At 41.9% G+C, this 23,823-nt stretch overlaps 1 protein-coding gene across 1 annotated transcript in view; it reads right to left on the reverse strand.

The window, feature by feature from the left end:
• Positions 1-23,823, reverse strand: part of DAB1 (DAB adaptor protein 1) — a 1,111,289-nt gene that overhangs the window by 268,474 nt on the left and 818,992 nt on the right. Inside the window, exon 5 of the mRNA XM_055307012.1 lies at positions 8,922-9,124. Within this exon, the coding sequence (XP_055162987.1) occupies positions 8,922-8,988 (67 nt within the window). The 5' untranslated portion in view covers positions 8,989-9,124. The remainder of the gene's footprint in view (positions 1-8,921; positions 9,125-23,823) is intronic.

Below are 23,823 nucleotides of genomic sequence, written 5' to 3' on the forward strand. Positions count from 1 at the left end.
CGTCATAGGACTCCCAGCCTAATGAGGGATAAAGAGGAACAAAAAGACAACCAAAAATCTATTATGGTGAGCAAAATGAGATGTCTGAGAGCGCACAAAACAGGGGGGTTGCAATGAGTCAAAGCATTTCTGTGGACAGTAATATTGAACTTGAAACTAAAGGATAAGTGGAGTTGGCTCTGAAAAGAATAAAGAAAAACGTACTTTTGGGAGAAGAAATGGTATTTGCCAAACCCCAAATGTGAAAAGTCACATGGTATGATCAGGGAGCTGAAAAATTCAGTTGTGCCACAGAATGGACTATCACTGCAGAACAGCAGTGAAAGATGTGACTAGAAAGAGAAGGAGGTGTCGGACCAGGCAGGGCCTTTCTGACACCACGAGAAGCAGTGTGGACTTTACCCTGGGACAGTCAGAGGTGCTCACTGAAGGGTTTAAAGCAGATCTGATTAGATCTTCCTATTGCTGACAATCCAGAACACCTTAGAGATGGAAAATACTGATAACCTGACCACTTAGGAGGGAGTAAGAACAAACTGATTGGTGATGAAGGAAGCCTGGACCGTCGTTGGGAGAGGGACAGTGAAGAGAAAGAGAACGAACAGGTATGGGAGGCATTCAGGAGGTCATGGAGGCTGGCAGTTGATGATTAATTAATTGAGAATGCTATGAGGCTCAGAATGTCAAGGATAGTGGCTCAAGCAAAACGTTGTTGGGTTTTAAAGGATGATCAGGAGTTGGCCAATGAATACACAGGGTGAGAAATATGCCCCAGGTAAAAGGAGCAGATACACAGACATCCTAGTGGTGTGCTCTGGGATCTGAAACTCAGGGTGGCCTCAGGGAAGGAAGAGACAAAGCGGCGACAGACGAGGAGACAGGGACCAAATCTCAGAGGGCCTGCGTGGTGTGCTATCTTCTTTGCAATGCTGCTGGGGTTATACAGTATATCCAAGGAAGAAAGGGGTGTGAAGGAGGGTTTGAAGAGAGCCTAACTTCTTATAAAGGAACCAATTAAAATGAGGCCCTGAACCAAGTCACTAGTGAAAGCTGAAATGAGTTTGTCTTCAGGGAACGACCACAATGAGTGATGTGTCCTGTAATAAATTCAAGACCATGTGCTCAAAGAGAATACAGAAGTCTTTCCCCACCACATATCATATGATCTGACAGCCAGTCTTGCCATAAAGGACTAGACTTCTTGGCCCAAAACAGTATGCCCCCCTCCCAAGCCCTTCAGCCCAAGAGCTTTATGGATCAACCTCAGAGAAATTGATGTCATCTTGTAATTAAATCCTTGATTTTGAATTTCCAGAGCCTGCAAATCACAGAGTCAGTAGAGAACAATTAGCTCACCAAGATACAAAACCCTGCCAAGACAGAATGGTGCCATAAATTTACATGATGTGGCTAATCTGTTTCCATGGTTCCCCTGCCAAAAAAAGAGTGTAGCCCCTGTAATTTTTTTCAGATTCTCCAGCCCTCCAGCATCAAGACACAGGGCAAACCCATAGCACGCTTTCAGGAAGGACCACACAGACGTCTACATCTGGTAAACCTAGTACTTCCCAGCTTCTGCAAACAAACCCCGTGACCCAGGGGAAGTCCCTTGATCTCTTCGAACATTATTTTCTTACGTGTTCCATGGGGTGATGTAAGATTTGGGCTCATTAGGGACAATTTATCTAAAGTGGTTTGCTTGCAGGAAGCACAAAACAAATAATGACTATTAATAGATATTGATAACCTAAAACATGGTTCATTCTCCTCTGTATTTTCTGTCTGCCTTCCCTGATATTATTGAAACACTTGAAGATGAACCAGTTCCTTCTTCTCGGTCATTCCCCCGTGTCCTTCTGGAAAAATGGGTGCCTTCTACTTTTCTTTGATTTCCTACAGCACTAGGAGAAGTGCTGCCTCTCGGGGCTGGTCGGGGAGCTGAGGCACCAGGGAAAGGGAAAGTCTCCCTATCCCAAGTCTCCATACAGAGAATTGTGTTAGGTAGTATGTATGCTATTCACTTGAGTAATCCTCATGACAACACTCCAAGATAGGTGCTATTATCCCTATTTATAGATGAAGAGGCCAAGGCTCAGAAAGATAAAGCAGCGAGCCTGAAATACACAAGTCAAAAGTGTGCTAAGTCTTAAATCAAACTGAAGTTCATCTAATTCTAAAGCCTGGTATCTTCCAGGAGTCTTCAATGTAAAGGAGAGGGAACAAACATGCCAAGAGGTTAATCTCAAGAAGGTAAATTGTTCACAGTCTGATGGGCTGGAGCGACACCAGCCATGGCAGCCATTCCTGGGCTCCAGGCCGGACTCTGCCACTGTCCAAATGAGTGACCATCGGCAAGTCCTTATTTTGAGAGTTCATCAATGAACAAGAGGCTCTAACTAGCCCCCAAATGCTAATTCCTTGTAGCCTTTACATTTTTCCATTTCTAGAAAACTTACTCAAGTTTTTTTTTTCTTATTCAAGTTTTGATGTGTACAGACTTTTAGAGTATTGTGCTACTTAAGTTTATTAAGATGAAAAGTCACTTGGCTTTTAGTCAGGAAAGCTGTGAAAGAGTTTAAGAATTTTCTATATTATGATGAACATTCAACGTTATGATGAACATGCAATATTTTAAGAAATATGAATCTGGGGAAAAATAAAATATTAATTTTTGAGTGGTAATAGGCTGAGAATGAATAAAAGCAGCAAAGTAGAGAAAAACATGTCTTTTCAAGGAAGTATGAGACCTATAAAAAATCAGAAGGGCCTCTTGAGGTAGAAGTTCTTCAACTACATGAACAGCCTACAGTCAGGGTCTCCTTTCCAGATACTTCTCTCCCCGCAGAACATTGAGCGCTGGTAGGGCTCACAACCAGAGCTGGATAAGCCCTGGTGGACAAAAGACCTCATTAAATAATTAACGCTTTGTCTAGGTTTTGAGCAAATATAATTTCTGCCTCAGTTTGGTGCCTGAGGAAACAGAAGCTGGAAAAGTGAAAGTGGCCTGAGGGAGTGGAAGGATCCAGAATGGCAGGTCTGGGGTTTGAGCCCAGGGCCTGTGCCATGACCAACAGCAAGTGCACTCCCTGCAGAGCAGCAGGCAGAGACAGTGAAATAGCAGCTCTGCACCTAGGCCTGGCAAAAAAAAAGAAAAAAAAAAAGAAAAAAATTGTTTTTTTTAATAAATTTATTTTTTATTGGTGTTCAATTTACCAACATACAAATTGTTTAATTAAATATCTTAGCCCTAAGGATCCAATCAGATGATGAATGTGATAGCACTTTACAAGCTCCTATGTGTTAAGCCAGTGTTAACAAGATATTTTCCAGGACTAACTGACCAGTTGAGGGATTAGGACTCTGAGTATGGCATTACTGAAAACATTCCTTATCCAAGATTAACCAGAATTTTCTAAGAAACCTCCTAATAGTTCACATAGCTACTGAGGCACACAATCAGGGTTCCAACTCAGCTTGATGGGGCTCCAAAGCTAAGGTGTCTGCCATATGACCACCAACTTCTCCTGAACCCACCAGGGCTTTGATTCTTGGGGCCAAATCTTTCAGGGAAGAAATCAGGTAGCATTTTGCTGCTGTTGTTGTTTTCTTAACTAATGATCCTTGGACATAATTCTAATATATGGAAAGTGAGTAAGTTTATTTCTAGGTAGTTCTTTTTTTTTTTTTTTAAGATTTTACTTATTTATTCATGAGAGAGAGAGGCAGAGACATAGGCAGTGGGAGAAGCAGGCTCCCTGCAGGGAGCCCAATGCAAGACTAGATTCCAGGACCCCGGGATCATGACCTAAGCCAAAGGCAGATGTTCAACCACTGAACCACCCAGGTGTCCCTATTTCCAGGTATTTCAAGAAGATAAGGAGACAGTGCTAAAGTGTGATCTCAGAAGGAAAAGGCCAGAAAAGCTAACACTAACCAGATAGCTGCCACACTGTAGACATTCACCCATAACACCTCCTTCATCCTTCTGGTAAGTATTATTCTCCTAAACACACACACACACACACACACACACACACACACACACGCTTAGATAGGCTCTTCAAAGAAGCTAAATAACCCATCTCTGGTTACACAGTAGGGAAAGAAAAGAATTAAAATTTAAAACCAGGTCCAGCTCCAAGGATAGTGAGTGCTCTCTCTACCACACAAAGCTGCCAGGTAGTGATGATGGAACCCCCCCCCCCAAGCACTGCCCCCAGGAACATCTGCCCCCTTCATCCTGAGACCCATTCCTCTACCACAGTCTTCTACTGGGTGGCCTAATGCCGGTTTTACAAATAACAAGAATTGTGTCAGCTGTTTTCCCCCTTTGATGGCAGGTAACGAACCTGAAAATATATATTCCCGTCCTCCATCAAATTCCATTCCTGGAATAGGCATCATTTGACAAGCTGCATGTGTAGTGACACAATCCAATAAAAATGAAATGAAGAAAACAACTTTATTTCTTACTACTTTCAAGCCTTTCTTATTTGAATTGTGAATACTCCAGTTATGTCTCATACATGGCCTGTCTAGAAATGCATTTTATGGTGAAATATGCCCCTGTGTGACTTGTATTTGAAACTATCTCACTTCCTTTCAAAAGCCTAGGTTAAAAAACCAAGGTGGTAGGTTTGTAAGAAATACTAAAGGGCCTCTTAACTTTCTTTATGCCACTCCTGCTCATGATAGATGACCCATATTGTCAGGTATTCTTTTCCAGGAAATAAAATATCTGCCCCAAGAACCATCTAAATCTTGCCAAAGGGGGAAAAATTCTTCTAGTTTGTAATATCATGTAATAATATGAGAAATGTATCTATGATGTAATGTAAAACAACAAAGCAGGATATGAAATTGTATGAATAGTATGATCTCAAACACACATCCTGAAAAGTCAGTCCAGAAGGAATTAACTTAGAACGTTAATAGCAGTTATTTTTTTTTATTAATGGGCTTAGGCATGCTTACTTTGTCTCTTGTAATTTTCAGTAATCAGAATATATACCTTCTTAAAAAGTCAAATAAAATTACTAAACAAGGAAAAACATATATTTTTCCAGGAGGCTTAAATACCATTCAGTAGTCCCTTAGCACCAAAAATCACGGTATGAAATTATCAACTTTAACTAATACCAGGTACATTATTCAAGAAAAGAAACTTTATATGCCAATTGTGCTGATGAGTATAGATATCAAAATCCCAAAATATCAAAAAATCAAGTACATACACAGAAAATAATACATCACGAATGAGTAGTATTTAGCTCAGAAATGAAGATTAGAAAAACCTATCAGTAAAACCCACCACAATATAAATTGAAAGGAAAAATATGTATAAGCATTGAAATAAATTTAGAAAAGGCATATGATAAAATTCAGTAAGCAAGTTCAGGATTTACTAAAAATACTTCTTGGACAATGATAAATGAAGAAGAAATAATTTTAAAATCTCTAGTAAAAATTTTAAATAACACACTTAACGGCATTTCTAGTAACTGAAGATCAAGTTAAGGATAACTCCTATCACTAAATATTGTACTGACAGACCCAGCCAATGTAATAAGACAAGAAAAAGAATAATTATTTAAGGATTAGAGAGGAAGACAGAAACCTACTTATGAGGTTTTATGCTGTCTCCATAGAAAATCAAAGAGGAATTGGAATAATTAGTAAAAATGTTCAGTAACACCATTATATTCAAGATTCAAGATCAATAAATAAACTGTTAATGTTTCCTTTTAAAGTTCCACTTAATTTGGTTCAGTCAGCAACATTTGCTTAATGGAATTACTTATTGTCCCACAGGGAAAAACTCAGGAGTAGGAAATAGACACATTCTTATGAGTACACACTCTCCCTTTTTGAACGTATGTATGTTTAATTGTGCCTTGAGCCAGAGAAATCTATTAGGAATGCACACTGTTTATCACTGTTACGTAACGAAGAATAAATGCAAAATATGACTTTGGGACAAATCAGCAATATACTTTTTAAGATATCCTTGGTTCTAGGGTGGAATAAGAGAAAACACAATGCTTATGATAAAGACCATGAAGACATGAAGACCATGAAGTCAGACAAAATCTGACTTTGGGACAAATCAGCAATATACTTTTTAAGATATCCTTGGTTCTAGGGTGGAAAAAGAGAAAACACAATGCTTATGATAAAGACCATGAAGACCATGAAGACAACATCTGACTTTGGGACAAATCAGCAATATACTTTTTAAGATATCCTTGGTTCTAGGGTGGAATAAGAGAAAACACAATGCTTATGATAAAGACCATGAAGACAAAGGAGAGGAAGAGGAATCAGAGCACAGAAATGAGAGAGGAGGAACAGAGAAAAGGAGGAAGGAAATGGAAAAAGATGAAAGGGAAAAAAGGAGATGAGAAGAAGAAAGGAGAGAAGGATACGGAAAAAAGGGAAGGAAAGAGTGATGAGGAAGAACAGACATAAAGGTTCTTGTTGGGGGCTTGGGTTGCTCAGGTGGGGAGAAGTGTTGGCCTTTGGCTCAGGTCTGATCTCAGGGTCCTGGCTCCCTGCTCAGTAGGGAGGACTGTTTCTCTCTCTCCCTCTGCCTCCCCCTCTGCTTGTGCTCTCTTTCTGTCAAATAAATAAATAAAATCTTAAAAAAACAAAAACTCTTTGTTGATCCTTTAATATATGCCAAGTACTATACCAAGTATTTAATCTGCCTTATCTCAATTATTCTTCATAGTAAGCCTTTGAAGTTTAATATTATATCCTTATTTATAGGAGAGAAAACAAATGCTCAGAGAGGTTAAGTAACTTTCAAGGTCACACAGGAAGTGGCATAACTAGAATTTGAATCCAGGTCTGTCTGTCTGGATTCCATGGAATTGGTCACTCAGTAGAAGATGCTCCTTGCAATATGTATTATGCTGATTTTAGAGTCTTTTAAGACACGAAGATGAGGAAGTTCTAAAAAGGTCACCTTCACACTCCCATTCCAAATCTTCAACTAAGCTAATGTTCTGAAAACCTGAATCCTCTCTTTAGAATGCTCCTCGTTTTGCATGTTAAAATTAAGAATGAAAAGATATGCAGTAAGATACAATTTTTAATGCATTAAGCATTCAAGAGCACAAGTTTAGTGGAAAGGTTAAATTTGAAGCAAAAATATAACTTGTCAGTTTTCACTGAAAAAGCATTTGAATTCTAGTACATATTGTGCTCTGCAATCTTTTTATCCCCTATGAAGCAGTTCTCCCAAGACCTGTTCTCTCACTGACTTGCTTTCCTTCTATTAGACTGTGATGCATAAAATACAAGGTTTACATTAAATTTTAGGAAATAAAATAGACTACTTCCAAAATATTTGTGTTTCAAGTAAACATCCAAAGCAAAATTTAGCATCCTTCCTGAGGGTTTGACTGTCGGGGAGCTGCATGTGTATTACATTTATGTCCCTTGCTTCCTACAGAGTGTCAGACAAATGCCATCACGAAACATGACTGGGCAGGCACAGCAGTGTCTCAAACAAATCACAGCCTATACAAAGCAACTAAGTGCATCCCAGTTTGCAAGCCCATATTGACAGATTTCAAGACCTGAAGGAGAAGTCTATTAATCCTCCTTCATGCATCTCAGAAGATGAGGGAGAGAAAGACAACACACAGCACGAAGTTGCTTACACCTAATTGCAACCAGGAGACAAATACACTGAAAGGCATGGTCCTAAAGCCATAGGATCAAATTCTCCAGAAAACATCAAGAGTGAGAAAATGATTTTATTATCATACTATGCATGCCAGTCCTCATTAACAGCTATTCATGTGCCTCCTCTAGGCCAAGCACATTCAAGTGTTAGAATTAAGGGGTGAACAAGAGACAATCAAAACACAGAAAATTTTTAATAAAGTGAGATTCTAACAAAGTGCTACTGCAGCAAAACAAACAAAAACAACTAACCCAATTTGGGGAGTAAGGAAAGAACTAACCTGAATATTTAAATGGGAGCCAGTCTAGGAAAAAGTAGAGAGAGACAAAGGATTTCAGGCTAGATTAATTATTCAGTGGTTCTCAAAGTCTGGTCTCTGAAGCAATAGTGTGGGGCTGGCGAGACTGGGGACCTCAAAACGGCTGACCCCAGGCCAGCAACCTCCCAATAAGGCCGCCTTGCCGCCCTGCCCTAACTTAGCACACAAAGACCCGTAACCCCTTGCCCCTAATCGGAATGCCGCCCTGCTCCCACCTTTTTGCTGAAAAGTCTTTATAGACCCCCCTGCAGTTTGCCTGGGTGTGACTTCCCAGGCCCCTGACTTCCCCTCTCTCTCCTTCCCCTGTGGGCTGCGGAACCTCGCCCTAGAGCGCACCCCATTAAAAGCCTGTTTCCACCAACTTTTGCCTGGACTCTCTATTCCATGTCACTACCAATCGGATTAAACCTGACAAATAGCACCAGTACCATCAGGGAACTTGTTCTAAATGCAGGCTTGGGCCCTACCCCAGACCTACTGAACTCAAAAATTCTGGGGAGGAGACCCAGCAATCTGTTTTAACAAGCCTTCCAGGTGATTCTGGTGCTGCTGGAATTTGAGAACTTTGGATACAAGCAAAAGTGAACTACAATAGACAGAATGCCTGCAGGGTAAACAGGGTTGGATAGGGGGGCAGGGGGTGCAGATTAGGCAGAGATGTCACTTGCTGGAGGGATGGGTAGAAGGCATACCAGGAAGGGTTTTATACATTATGAAAATAATTTTGGATTTTACCCAAGGCATAATGGAGAACCATTAAAATATTATACTACGAGTACAGAAAACAGCAAATAATACTGGCACCCATTAAAAAACATATGCCATCACAAGGGTAGTGCTGTACATGATTCCAGAGATTAAACAATGCACAGATAAACAGCCGGTAAGAAAGGAGCACATCAGCCCTACCTTTCTTTCTGGAGTCTTTCTTGGCGCTGGTTTTCACAGCTACTTGAAGTTCTGTCTCAGTTGACATCCTACTAAATCCTTAGTCCACTTCACACAGATCCCGGGCCTCGGCCAGGCTCATGGAGGACTCCTCTCCAAGAGAATGACTCCTCCCTTCAGAAACAACGCTCCAAGCTGCACATCTCATTCACTCCTTCCGAGCTCTGCAAACCAAGCCAAAAGAATGTTCAGAATCATCACCCTTTTGAGGTTAAGCAGAAATTAGTCGGAGCATGGGGAAATGAATTGTCAAACAAACAAAACCAGGAAAATCTTGGTCTCCATGTACAAACTGCTCACATGAGTAGCCTGGGTGGCTCAGTGGTTTAGTGCCACCTTCAGCCCAGGTTGTGATCCTGGAGACCACGGATCAAGTCCCGTGTCTGGCTCCCTGCGTAGAGCCTGCTTCTCCCTCTGCCTGTGTCTCTGCCTCTGTGTGTGTGTGTGTGTGTGTGTGTGTGTGTGTGTCTCATGAATAAATAAATAAAATCTTTTTTAAAAAGTTCAAAAAAAAAAACTGCTCACACGATGTCATGGAGCCAATGACAGTGTTTGTAGCAAAGGGAATTAGAGGGAGGTCTGTCTGGAAAATGGTCTCACAACCTCGGTACATAACTTAAAACAGATCTTTTTAAAACTCTGGATTTCCAAGGAGGACAAAACCCAATTCCTTGTTTTCCAAGTTCCTTGCTTTCAAGCACTAGATGCCACCCAGAAAATACAGCAAAGGAGTATTTCCTGAGCAACCCCATGGAGACATTCCCAACAACAGGGCACCCATCCATCAGCCAAGCTTGATCAGAGCCTTGGCAGCTAAAGCAGATCATAGGGAAGTGACCTGTGCTTTATCCCTCACTGCCAGGCATCAGAAGGGACATGGAGTTGACATACAATTGGGCTCCAAGGGTAAGGTGACAAATGGGGCTGAGAAACTTTCCAGCAAGCCAATTTTTATGTCAGCTTTTTCCTCAGCTGTAAGAGCAGACAAGCATTTAATGTGGGGAGAAAAAGAAAAGAAGCAGGCAGCCACACATTCCATTCTTTCTTTAATAAATATGCACTGCACACTACTAGGTACTATTAAGTCCAGACACTGTGCTGGGAAGAGATGATAATGATAATAATGATAATACCACCACTTCAATTACAGCTGGTATTTACTATGCACTTACTATATACTATGCCCTCAGCTACTGCTTCACATACATTATCTCATTTGATTTTAGTTAAATTGAATGAATGTATTTCCTGTGTCAACAGTCTTTCCCGGTGACCATCTATCTGACAGTTACATCAGAGAGTTCGCTGGTTATCCATTCTTAAAGAAAATGAAGATAGAGCTATTGGAAATGGATCTTCAAACTGTGTAGCCAATTCTGAGCTCAACCCACAGACCCAGAATGGCTGACTCTGAATGCCCATTTCCGCTCAAAAAGAACAGTAAACCAAACTTCTTAATCATTACAACTAAAAATGGCTTAACTAGAAGAGGCTTTATAGATTTGTCCATGTTGTTACAAATGGCAAGAGGATATAATGCTGAGTCAGAAAGACAAATGCCATATGATTTCACTTGTATGTAGAATTTAAGAAATAAAACAAAGAAGAAAAGAGATGGACAAACATACTTTTATATACAGAGAACAAACCAGAAGCGAGGGAAGGGGGGTTGGGTAAAATCAGTGAAGGGGATTAAGAGTCCACTTATTGTGATGAGCACTGAGTTATGCATTGAATTGGTGAATCACTATATTATACATCTGAAACTAAGTGTGTCGATTATGCTTAGATAAAAATAAAATCAGTAAAATTATAAGGCCCAATAATAGGGTAATTCCCACCTTACCCAATGATATTTGGTTTATTTATTTGTTAACAGGCTTTTTTTTTTTAAAGGACACAGGCCCTTAATTAAAGATGTCTGAACTACAGTAACTAAAGCTACAACTAAGGAAAATGCAAAAGTGCCTTCCTAGAATAAAATCATACACAGACGAGAACTTTCCCTGCCACCTTTGTGCCATCTATCTGCATCATACCACTAGCCCTCACCCCCTCCTAACGTCTCTGCCAGCCAAAGACAACATTCCATTAGAGATGACAGAGCCACAAAGCTTGGTCATACATGGACATAATTTTATTACTAATACTGATCATTTCACTGCAATAAATATCTGCTAAGAACCTACTCTGGGCCAGGTGCAAATGCTAGCTCATTCATGTCTATAGACATCTACAGTGCAACCACACTGGCTAGGAGTATGGATTCTTAACCCCTTTCCTCAAAGATACTCAGTCCAAAAGAGATGTCAGTCATGTAAGGGACTGCAATACACACAACCAGAACTAACACAAATAAATACCAGGTATACTACAACACAAAGGAGCAAATACTCACCTTTGCTTGGAAGAGTCAATAAAACTTCTCAGAGGAGGAGCCCTACCCTATGGGGTCTTGAAGAATGATTTTTTTAAAGACTTTATTTATTTATTTAACAGAGAGAGAGACAGAGACAGAGAGAGAACAAGCAAGGGGGAGTGGCAGAAGGAGAGGGAGAAGCAGGCTGCCAGAGGAGCAGAGAGTCCAATGCAGGGCTTGATCCCAGGACCCTGGGATCATGACCTGAGCCAAAAGCAGACGCTTAACTGACTGAGCCACCCAGGCACCCTTGAAGAATGATTCTTATGTCAAGTGGACAATAAGAGAATGAAACAGTGGGCACTCAATAAATACATGTATAATGAAATGGTTATTCTGGAAGAAGGATCAGCTGTGCAAAGGCACGGAGCCTTAAATAACAGCACAACTAATAAAAGGAAATCTAAGTCTGGTAGGGAGGTGATATACCCTCTCATCTTTCCAATTTTAATTCGTGGTGCTACCTCTATATTCAATCTTTCTTCCTGAGTCAGCCTTAACATTCTATTGACCCCTCAGGGTTCAGTTCAAAGGAGTATCATAGGCAGAAAAGTTTTCCGATTGTTCTATTAAATGGAATCTTTCCCTACTTATACCATGATCTGTTTTTTGGCCAGCTGCATAGTTTCAGCCACTTATAAGAATGTGATATTGAGGAAGTTACTCAACCCCTCTTTGCCTCAGTTTTTCTATCTGTATAATGGGGGTAACATGGAGCTACTGCAGGAATTAAGCGTGACCACACATATCATATGCTTGGAAGAGGACCTGACACACCTTCTGGAAAGTACTTAATAAACATGGGGGCACTAATAATTTCCTACATTAACTGCTCAAGGTCATGTGGCGATACGTAACTACAAGGCCATAACACTGTGATCCTCCCTTTATAGAAGGGGAAGCTAAGGCAGGTTAAGTCTACCTTGTAAAGATATTGCAGAAAGAGATAGGACCTAAGATATTTCCATCATGCTGGTTTTGTACACAGTAAATAATAAAGTAACATATAAATAAAAAAATAAGCTGAAATTATGGATTTTACATAATTTCAAGTATTCTAAAAGTTCATGCATGAAACTGGAATGGAATGGGCCACTTTTTCCCCTTCAACTTTATAAAGCACAATATAGCACCTCTCCCTATTCTGTGGGTATCTCCAGCACCACTTGTTTGACAAAATGTGACTGTGTTCAAGTGTTGTAAAGCATTCCTTGTGGATTTCTAAAGTATACCCAGATACCAAGAATGAAAGGAAACCAACATCATTTCAAATAAAACCTTAAATAAGGAAGGTGTTGCAGTATGGAGAGAACATAGCACAGCCCGGATCATGGCATCCCCTTTAATTTTCCAAAAGCCAGAGGTTGGGAAGATGCTGTAAAGTAACTCCAAATTATTTAGGAAATTCATTTCTTTGTAATTAAGGAGATTAAATTCCCCCAAGGGCCAGAAACCATGTGACAACTCAAATCATTTTCCCCCAGTAAAAGCTGTGAAACCCTATCAGTTAAATTCAGGCTCGCCTAGAATTTTGAAATGCTTCAATAATGTTTCTTTGCTCCACACAATCTGCAGTAATTTAATATTCCTGAAGTGTGTCAGGTTTTTTATAATGAGCTCTTCAAATCTAAATGTGAATTATGTAACATTCCACTACATTCTGTCTAGTGAACTGCTTCTAAATGTAAAATCCTGTGTTCGGTGATGGGGGGAGGGGGTTTGGTAGGAGGGGGGCACAAAGACACCAAACCACAAAGCAGAGAAAACACACAGGCCTTAAAAAAAAAAAAAAAAAAAAAAGCAGCATAAAGGTTTGAGCAGCCACAACAGAACATACTAAAAAACCTACTGTAACACAAATCTGTGCTTTCTCTTCCCCCAGCCACCCCTCTCATACGATCCTACCATAGACTAGCTAACATTTAGGATGGCCCACTATTTGCCAGCTACCATACTATGAACTTCTTTTACTCAATCTTTCAGCCACTTGAAAATTTGAGTATTATTATTTTTCATTTTACAAATAAAGAAAAGCAAAAGTCAGTTTAGTAGCTTGTCCACAGCCCCACATGCCTATTAAGTAGCACAACGCAGGGCAGGGTATAAACCACTCCTCTCTCCACCTTCAGGGGGAATCCTCCCAGATGGCCATCAGCTGGTAAATGGATAAACAAAATGTGGTATGTCCATACAATGGAATATTATTTGGCCATAATAAGGAAAGAAGTATTGATACACTGCTACAACAGGGATGAGCCTTGAAAACAGTAGGCCAAATAAAAGAAGTTAAACACAAAAGGCCACATGCTCTATGAGTCTCTATGAGTCTATCTATATGAACTATCCAAAATAGAAACATCCACAGAGAGATGGAAAGCAGATCAGTGGTTGCCAGGAATGGAGGGAAGCAAGGAAGAGGGAGTGACTGCTTCATGGGTTCAGGGTCTCCTCTGGGGGTGCTAAAAAGATTCTGGAACTAGAGAGAGGTAGTGGTTGCACAGCATCATAAATGTAATAAATACTTTGGATTGTATGCATTAAAATGGTCAACTTTGTGTGAATTTCACCTAAATAAAGTAAAAACAAAACAGAAAACCTCCAAGCCAGGTCCCACACCCAGACTTCAGCCTTTGTGATATGCTAAGAACACTGTAAATTCTAGTCCAAGAGGGTAGCCCTGACTTAAAACACAGATGAAGGGGCGGTCTTCCCAGAAGCCAGACTTGGGGTTTGTTCGTGTTGCAGGGATTAAAAGCTGTAATGCCACTACCGGTGTGTTTTGTGACTTGGCCATTTTCATCAACTTCGTCCAAATTATAAAGCACCCCAAACAGGTTATTGACAAGACCCAAAAGTTTGTAACAGTACAGGGTAACGGTCTGTTCCCTCATCAGTGAAATGGAAAGACCACCACCAAGGGTGTAAGATTTGGAAGATCAGTGAGATCTGGATGCTTAAGAAGAGTCATAAATCTGCTTGCCTTTACATAAAGAAACACAGGACAAACACAGCAGAGCACAAAGATATTGTTTTCTACATGGGGACACCTGTGTAGGGGAATGATGAAGTGACTGGGTAGAAAGATATGGCAGAGGGTGATACTTTGCAGAGTACAGTTTTATGCATTATTTTCCCATTTGGAAGCATACAGTTCCACACATCTGAAAAAATAAAATTAAATTAACAGGAGTAGGAAGTGGGGGGGAAAGGCTCAGAATGAAAGCGGACTGAGACAAATTAAATCCAACTGTATCTCAAATGAATATCACAGACACAGTCTCTGAAGGGGTGAGAGAGGGGTGTGTTCGTAAATTGAAATAATTTACGAACACAGAATTTGGCTGTTTACACTCAGTCTTGGGCAGAGTTGTAGCAGGGGGAACTACAAAGAAATCCCAAACGCCTTTTAGTGAGCAGAGTTGTAGCAGGGGGAACTACAAACAAATCCCAAACTCCTTTTTTTTTTGGTAGTGTTTTGGGCTAAGCAATTACAAAACTATTTTAGATGTATTACAGGATTGAACAAAGGGTCAAATGTTTTGATGTTCTTGGGAGCCCAGTTCTCACTATAAAAGAGGAGATATTAAATTATGGAAAGGGGGAGCCAGGAAAGAATACTGTGGGGACAGACTGGAAATGGAAGATTTCCGGCAAACTTGTGATTTATAAAATACACACGCATTTGTATAGGTAGGTATGCATACATGCATTTATATGCATACATTTCCTAGCTCTGCCCATTGACTAGGTGCAATGAGTTCCAAAAACATGATACCTAATATCTAGATTTGGGGTTATTTTTTTTAAGATTTTATTTACTTATTCCCACACACAGAGAGAGAGAGGGACAGAGACACAGGCAGAGGGAGAAGCAGGCTCCCTGAAGGGAGTCCAATGTGGGACTCGATCCCAGGACTCCAGGATCACACCCTGGGCCGAAACGCTAACTGCTGAGCCACCCAGGGATCCCCGAGATTTTGGGTTATTACTACCATTCCCCCAGTAAAAGGAACCAGGGGTTCTTGGGAGAAATGGCTGATTCCAGAGCTGAGGTGGGACAGGTGCAAGAGGAGTCTGAACTATCTTCCTTATTCCAGCAAGTAAGGAAGTGCTCAAGACAAACACAAAAGATGGAAGCATGTCACAAGAAGCCATCCCGGAGGTGTGGTCATTGGCCTAATCTGGAATAGTGTAAACACCATGGTAATTTAAGAATTGTAATAAATAACAAATCACGGGATAAAGCAACAATAATCCATGAATCCATACTGATAACAGAAAAAAAAAAAAGGAAGAAGAGGGGAAGGCTGTCTTGCTTAAAATAGAAGAGGTACTGCCTGGGATATACAGAGGGAAGGTGGAGCATAAAGCCAACATTTTTCTGCCACCAGAATCAAGCTTAGAAAGGGGAGAATCATCCATTAACGCCTAATCCAGGCGAATGTTTGATGAGAAGACATCTGCAGGTCTTCAAGTGTCTTTCCATCTACTACTTATGGTTGCAAGGGAAAAACATGTGATTACCTGATGGGAAATTGAACAACACCTCGATTAGGCTATCAAAATGAATATTAACAAGCAGGGGCAGGTGCAGGTGACAGAGTGCAGAGTACATCACTACCATGTAGTCTTCTGGCCCAGAATCTAATCACATGCATTTAAAATTGGGTGGGGGGAGATTATATCCTGCAAAAATATAGTAGGCAATGAGAAGCTGGGGAAATTTTTTTAAAGAAAACAAATAGATACAATAACTAAATGCAATACCTGTATAAAATCCTGTATTAAAGAGAAAAGCAATACTACAAAAGGAATTATTGGACCGATGGACAAATTTGAATATAAATGGCATGTTAGGTAAAAACAGTATATCGATGTTAAATTCATTCAATTTGATAATTTTCCTATGGTTATGGAAGAGAATATTCCAATTCTTAGGAATAGAGGCTAAGATATGTGTACCTTACCGTGAAATGATCCAGAAAAAAAATTCATGTACTTGCATATGTATGTACATGCATGTGTGTGTATAGACCCAAAAACACAGATAATACATGAATGATAAAGCCAATGGGATAAAATATTAGCAATAAAAATATAAGTAAAGGGTGTGGCAGTTTTTATAGTCTTTAAATATATAATTTTTATATCTTCTCCTGTAATTTTGAGATTCTTTCTAAATTAAAAAAAAAATGTTTTTAAAAAGCCCAGCCTAGACTCTGGCACACCAAGGTATGTAACAAAGCCAGTCTGGCCTCACTCTTAAGTTCAGACCCATTCCAGCTCCCTAGATGGCATGCTTTCTAATTCCCAAGGCTAGCGGAGGTTAAAATTAGTTTATGGCTGTCAGTTCTTATTACAGATTCCAACTTCACCTTGTATCTGCCCAGACTGCCTGACTTGGTGGGAGCCTCTGGACCAAGGATGCTTGGGGCAGGCCTTTTTCTTCCTGAGCTCTGGACATCCTCTTCATACTCTGCCTCTGTGCCTGGAATTTGGCCACCAAGACTTGCCTTCGTTTACCTGCCCCACAGATCACTGCACGCTCCTTTCGTTACTTGGCCAACACGAGTCTTCTCTGCGTCCCCAAATCCTCTCCCTCTCCATCTGTGGGGCTACATACTCAGCCTGCCAAACCTTCTCCTTCTTTTTAAAAAATATGTGAAGGGCTACCTGACCTGATCTAGCCCATTTGGAAAATGCCTGAACTGCACTCATTCTGCACATTTGTTCTTTTCAGGGAAAATAAAATAGGAAAGAGAGAGGTTTTGCTGGAACACAAAGGCAATATTTATTAGAAGCCATGGGAGGTGTCAGAAGTACAAGGGCTATTGGGGACTTCAGCAGAAAGCTGGGCAGGGTGACGACATCCCTCACTACAGGTAAAAGACAGCCATCCCCACGGCAAACACAGCCGACACTTGTTTTGATCAAAGCCTTCAGGGAAGATAATATGCTGGCTTTAAAACTCTGAAAGCCACAACGTTCATAGTTTAAGCACCCCACTGAAGACTCCATTCCAGGCTGTTCTGCCATAATGGTGCGTGTTAAGGGGAGAAAAATCAGAGGTCAGAGACCTCTCTTGGCCTGAGACCTCATCTTCATTTTGTGGCTTATTAGGTTATGTTTACTTCACATTTCAAAAAAATAAAAAAGGATTTCAACTTGTAGAAAGCATTATAGAAAGCCATTCTCTATGACAGAATAAAATAAACAAATGAGGAAAAGTGCAGTAAAGGGGAACAAATTATTGGGAATGAAGGTGAGGGTGGAAACCAGGATAGGGCACCAGGAAAATGTGTAAAGTCATGGAAGAGAGGCTATAAAACTGTCCATGAGATTCCTAGAGGCCAAAGCAAAGAAGGAAATAGGATCAGTTCTAAGTTTCACAAGGTTCATGTTCAAATAAAGCCTTTTCCCCCCACTTTGAATCAGAAATGGAGAATGAAAAGGAGCTTTCCTAAAAGCAACCCCACGTGGTGTCATGGACATTAACATCAGCAGTGTTTAAAAAAATCGAAGGGGCACCTGGGTGGCTCAGTGGTTGAGGGTCAGCTGAAGTCAGCCTTCAGCTCAGGGCGTGATCCCGGGGTCCTGGGATCAAGGTCCATATCCGGCTCCCCACAAGGAGCCTTCTTCTCCCTCAGCTGTGTGTCTGCCTCTTTCTGTGTGTCTCTCATGAATAAATAAATACAATCTTTAAAAAAAAATGGAACAGGGAATTTTCAGTGGCCCTTAATCTATGCTATAAGCATAATACTAAAGCATAATTTAGTAGCATTGCTTTTCGATAGGGTCAAAACAAAGTGACCCAAGTCATTTTAAATTCTCTATGAATAAAGCATGCTTTCTTTCTTTCTTTCTTTTTTTTTTTAACTGAAGTGAAAAACAAGTAAGTGGTATCTTACTATACAGCTATCTGGTGCTTTGGTGTTTTTTTTTTAAGATTTATTTATTTATTCATGATAGAGAGAGAGAGAGAGAGAGAGAGAGAGACTGAGAGAGAGAGGCAGAGACACAGGCAGAGGGAGAAGCAGGCTCAATGCTGGGAGCCCGATGTGGGACTCAATCCTGGGACTCCAGGATCGCGCCATGGGCCAAAGGCAGGCGCCAAACCGCTGAGCCACCCAGGGATCCTCGGTGCTTTGGTTTTTTAAGGAATTTTCTAGAATTAAGAAAAAAAGTATAAATGGCTTATCAGTTTACTCATCTGTAAAACAGGATGATGCTGGGTACGACTCATGGAATTAAGTGAATGGGAATACATGAAATTATGTGAAAGCACTTTTGGGAAAATAAAATGCTTTGTTCCAGAGGGCAAGCACGGTTATTCCTGAGGTATCAGTCAATCTTCATCAAGGGGATGATAGGAGGAGCACAATGTGTTTCTTTAATCAAACTCAAAGCTAACAAAAGTCAGAACCAGGTTTCAGCAATATTAAAGGAATTTATGTGACAACAACAAAGCATACTTATGAACATTTCATTTAACTAATGGATCACATAGTTTCATTAAGTATTTATTGCACCATGAAAATTCATTACATAAACTCTTAAGAGTATCAGAAAAAAACAAATGTATAAACCTAAAATAATCCCATTAGGTTTTTCATTACTCAGGGCCCCACTTCCACCCAACCTCTAAAATTCTCACCTCTGATTCTAGAAAAATGTATCAGCAGGTGGGAGTACCTAAAGCAGTAATCTGTCCCAGAGGCTGGGTTAGAACCACGCCTGATTCTATCACTGTCTATGTAACCTTAGGCATGTGAGCTACTTAACTATTCTCAGCCCCAATTTCCTCATCTGTAAAATGGGGAGATCCAGTGGGCCCCAGAGTCCCCAAACGAGGGAACACACAGCCCAGGGAGTGCTTAAGAAAGTCCACTAGAGTAAAAAAATCAAACTCTGCAATAACTACTTCAAACTATTTTTATCTGAAAAAAAGGGAACTAGCTTATTACTTAAATATGCAACTAACAGCACATGTACACAAATGTATACATAAATATCCCCACCCTGGTATAAGGCGCAGGCTTCAAAAACTGATTCATTGATGGGGAGGGGGGAGTGATGACTGGCAGGTGAGGGGGGGCCACACAGTGGTTTAGCAGGAGGGACTGACACAGTTCAGGTCTTTTCAAGATGATACTAGCCCAGGAATCATGGCAGGAGGGGAGGCCAGTGATACTAGGGGCAGGGAAGCAAACTGGGGGAGCCTGCATCAATGGAGCTGGTAGGTTTAAAAGCTTATGATCTTCAATTTTCCTTTCCAAAGATGTTCTAGATAAATTAATCTTCATTTTTTTTTAAAGCAAATATCCCTTCAGCATGAAGCCATTAAATCACAGTTTCTAGAAATCCAATCAATAGAATCCACATTTCCTAAGCACCTACTCTGTGCAGAGCAGCCCCCCTGCTATATGCTGGAGCTACAGAGAGACACACACCAAGGCCTGGAGGCTGCTACATCCCCACAGGGGCAGGGACTGGCCTCAGGTGGCCTTCAAACCTATTCACCAAGACTCCTCCCAGTGGGTAGCTCTTCCTCACTTTAACCCTATCGGCCATATAGGGAGGTGGGCCACACTATTTATTTGCTCTTCAGGAACTGAAAACCCTCCTCTGTCATCCTGGTTCCCTCCGTGGTGGCGTGTTTGAATAACATGGAACTATTGCTACTCCCTGGAGTCTTACGGGAAGAAAAGCAAGTATTTAATGAGGTCCTCCCAGTGAAGGGGATTTTAAGTAAACAAATGCCCATCTGGCAGCTTCACATGCTGATTTACCTGAACTATATACTGCCATTATTTGCTCTCCTTTCCACAAACTGCATTTCATTATCTTCAAAGTTGACAACGGGAAAGAGAGTGACACTGGCCAACACGTGTAAGTGGCGAGCAGAGTGAGTGTGCAACATGCCCCCAAGCTGCCCGGTCCCCCAGGGTGGTCCCCCGGCAGGGCTTGTCGGGAAGCTGTGCACAACCCAGCAGCTGTCCATGAGCTCCTCCCATGACAGCCCCTTCCCACAGGCCGCCAACAGGTGCCACCTTGTCCCTGCCCAGAGAGCTGAGAGATGGGTGGTATGCGTTCTCCCTTCCTCGACATCCCATTTTAATTATTCTTTCTCAAACACCTCATTTTTACCACCTTCCTTTTGAAAAAAGGGCCCATCATCTTCCTTTGCTTCACTAATGATTTGCTAGTTCAATCTCAATTACCGTAAAATGGGATACATGGATGGCTCAAATTTTCTCCACAAAAGGATCTGCACTTGACTGGAAGCAACCCAATTTCCACAATTATCTCCCTCACAAAAAGCACACACAACAGTGATAACCGTGGGGCTCTGTTTTCCCAGAGCCACAAATAGGGATGGATGCGCTGACAAAGGAGCTCTTTTTTGTTTGTTTCCTGATTTGTGAATGTATTTATTTGAACCTTCTCGCAGAAACATAAAAATTCAATCACACTTGGCAAATACTGAGCAAATCACCCACACGGAAAACCGTTTCCTCTCCGTGCAGTTTTCCCCTTACTGTTAAACCCCATAAACTCCTTGGGATCACAGTTCAAACCCCCTTCTAGGGGGAAAGCTTCCCTGATCTCACGCACCCTTCCCCTAGCACGGCAGCCTCTGCTGATGACAGAGGTGGTACAGAGCAGATGCCACCAAACTCGGCCGCATGGTGGAATCATCTGAGGAGCTGCAAACACTACTCACACTTGTCTGCCATCCTGAGATTCTTATTTAAGAGTCGTGAGGTACCACCGGCTCATTGGGCTGCTTAAAAGCTCCCCAGGTGGTTCGAAGAGGCAGCAACATCTGGGAAGCACGAGCATCTTCAGCACCCAGCATGACCCCACTCCCTCGTCCCTGGGTTTGGGCCCAGTGTCGAACCCCCAAGTTTGAATGCATTCACTGCAAAATGAGTAGACTCAGAGTCTACATACCTGATACAGCGAGAGTATCCCATGACATGATCCACATAAAATGCTTGTCATGGGATGGTAAATGCTGGTGGCAGGTGGGGAAAATGTTCTACCCAAAGATGCATGTGCCCTAACCATCCAAATATGATTTAGGTGATATGGATAATAAGAATTTGGGTTTTTGAACAGAGGAGGTCTCAATGAGATTTGAGGTTTTGAACTGATGAGACCCAGGAGACACCTTGCCCGTAGTTTGCAGTTGGGCTGGATGCGAACCTTTGGGGACCAGAGAGTGGACTGGGATAGATAGAATGGGCCCCACAGATGTGCACTCCCTACTCCAAATCCCAGATGACTGCACCTGGAGGTAATTCCTCACCCAAGGGCCATTCACTGACTGACCAAGCAGCCACAGCTCGGCCTGACACAAAAAGTTAGATCCAACCCAGATATAGGAGAAGATAGGCAGAGTCTCTCAAGAAAGAATCTGAACTCATGAATACAGATGCTGCCCAGTGGTAATGGGACCAGGGGGTAAAAAGATGCCTGGGGAGGAGCCATAAGGCAGCAGCGAACAGGTGAGCACCAGTTATGAGTGAGCACAGGACCTACAGAAGCCACCAAGTATAAAAGAATATATATAATTAGGAGAGAGAAACAGATGATTTTCAGTAGAAGTAGTAACTGAGGGCACCCATGGCAGGGAGTAAACAAAGTCTTGTGCAATGGGAGGAAGAAAACTGAGTCGTAGGGGAGAGCCAGGACGGTCCCTGCTAGGAGCTCAAACCTCAGTCTGCTCGAGACCAGGCGGCGTGTCCATTCTGAGCCAGTGGACAGAGTCCTCCCTGCCATGCATGGCTTATAGTGCTGCACTGCTCCTTGCCAGGAGGGCCTGTAACCAAGAGCCTGCAGAGTACTTATCCATACCCCTCATCTGAACCCTTGAAGACATCACTATTCATATTGTGTAGCTGACAAAGACAAAAAAAACAAAACAAAACAAAAAAAAAAAACCCACAAACATCCCTCCCAGTCTCACAGACTTGCCTTGGGTTTTCAAATCACAGCTCCATAAAGTCCCAGATGTGTGACCTTTGGCAAATCCCTTGACGTCTTTGAGCCGCAAAGTCTATCTCTATAAAGCTGGGAAACCTTACCCCTAATGGTTGCTGAGCAGAATAAATAAGATAATGTACGCAAATTGCCTGGTACTACAGGAGGTATTCATTATATATTGTTTGCTTTCCCTTCCCATGATTTCATTTGCATTTAATTCTTTGGAAGGAAAAGAAAATTTTCTGGTATTTCCTACACTATATGCCCATTAGTTTTTCAATACCTGCCTGTCACAATGAATCAGGAAACAATGACCTAAAACGATTTCTGCTAGGATATGAAATCTGGTGTTAACCTGACCTTCGGGCTCCAGCTGGGTATGCCTTCCCAGCTCAGGTGCTCCTCCTCACTCGAACCAAGTGCTCCAGCCACACTGGGTGGGTCAGACCCCAGAGCACAGCTCGGTCATTCAATGTCATACCTCCTTGCCTCCTCCAGCTCAGCTCTCACTCTGAGGTCGCATGAGTCCATAGTTGACAAACTCCAAACACACTATTCCAGAAGAATTAATAAAGATCATTTACACAAGGGCAAGCTGTGTTGGAGGGAGCCACTGAAGGACACTGCAGTAGCCCAGGGACAGGTTAGCAGAGCTGTTCCCTCTCCTGGGCCAGATGGGGTGAAAGAAGGGAGAGGTGACTGGAACCAGAAGAAAAGGTAGACAAAGTTGCCTTGAAAGGAGCAGTGACCTTCAGTCTAGGTACAGCAGGCCCAAGGCATCTCAGCCAGAAGAATGCCCAGAAAGTGGATCAAATCATAAAGACTTCACTTCCCTCCTTCCCACCCCTCAGCCTCCTGCTGGGACTCATCATTGGCTACTCTAAAATGAGACTAGGGGGCAGGCAGCCTGTGGTTGCAATCCACATAGTTAGCCTTCTGGAGTGAGGGGGGTGGGAAAAGAAGAGAAGGGAGTACAACTGGAAGGACAAGGAGAGTCAGCTCAACGCCCAAGGGAAGACTGGCCTCCATGAAAAAGGTTGTCATGGGGCACCTGGGTGGCTCCGTGGTTGAGCATCTGCCTTTGGCTCAGGACATGATCCCAGGGTCCTGGGATCGAGTCCCACATCAGGCTCCCTGCATGGAGCCTGCTTCCCCCTCTACCTGTGTCTCTGCCTCTCTCTGTCTCTCATGAATAAATGAAATCTTTCAAAAAAGAAAAGAAGAAAAGTGTTGTCACAACCCACATGCTTCAAAATTCTTCAGGAACTTCCTGATTACCATCGCCTGGTGACAGTAGAAAATGGAAGGGAGAAGGGGGAGAGGAGAATAGAACCGTGTGTGTCAGAGCCATCTATGTGCTGTGGTCTGTGCTGAGTGGTGCACATGCCTCATCTCATTCATCTTTACAATCTGGGATGGTTAGGACCATTATCCCCATTTTGTAGAAATGGAGGC

This window comes from Nyctereutes procyonoides, unplaced genomic scaffold (assembly GCF_905146905.1).
Source record: "Nyctereutes procyonoides isolate TBG_1078 unplaced genomic scaffold, NYPRO_anot_genome, whole genome shotgun sequence".
Classification (NCBI taxonomy): domain Eukaryota; kingdom Metazoa; phylum Chordata; class Mammalia; order Carnivora; family Canidae; genus Nyctereutes; species Nyctereutes procyonoides.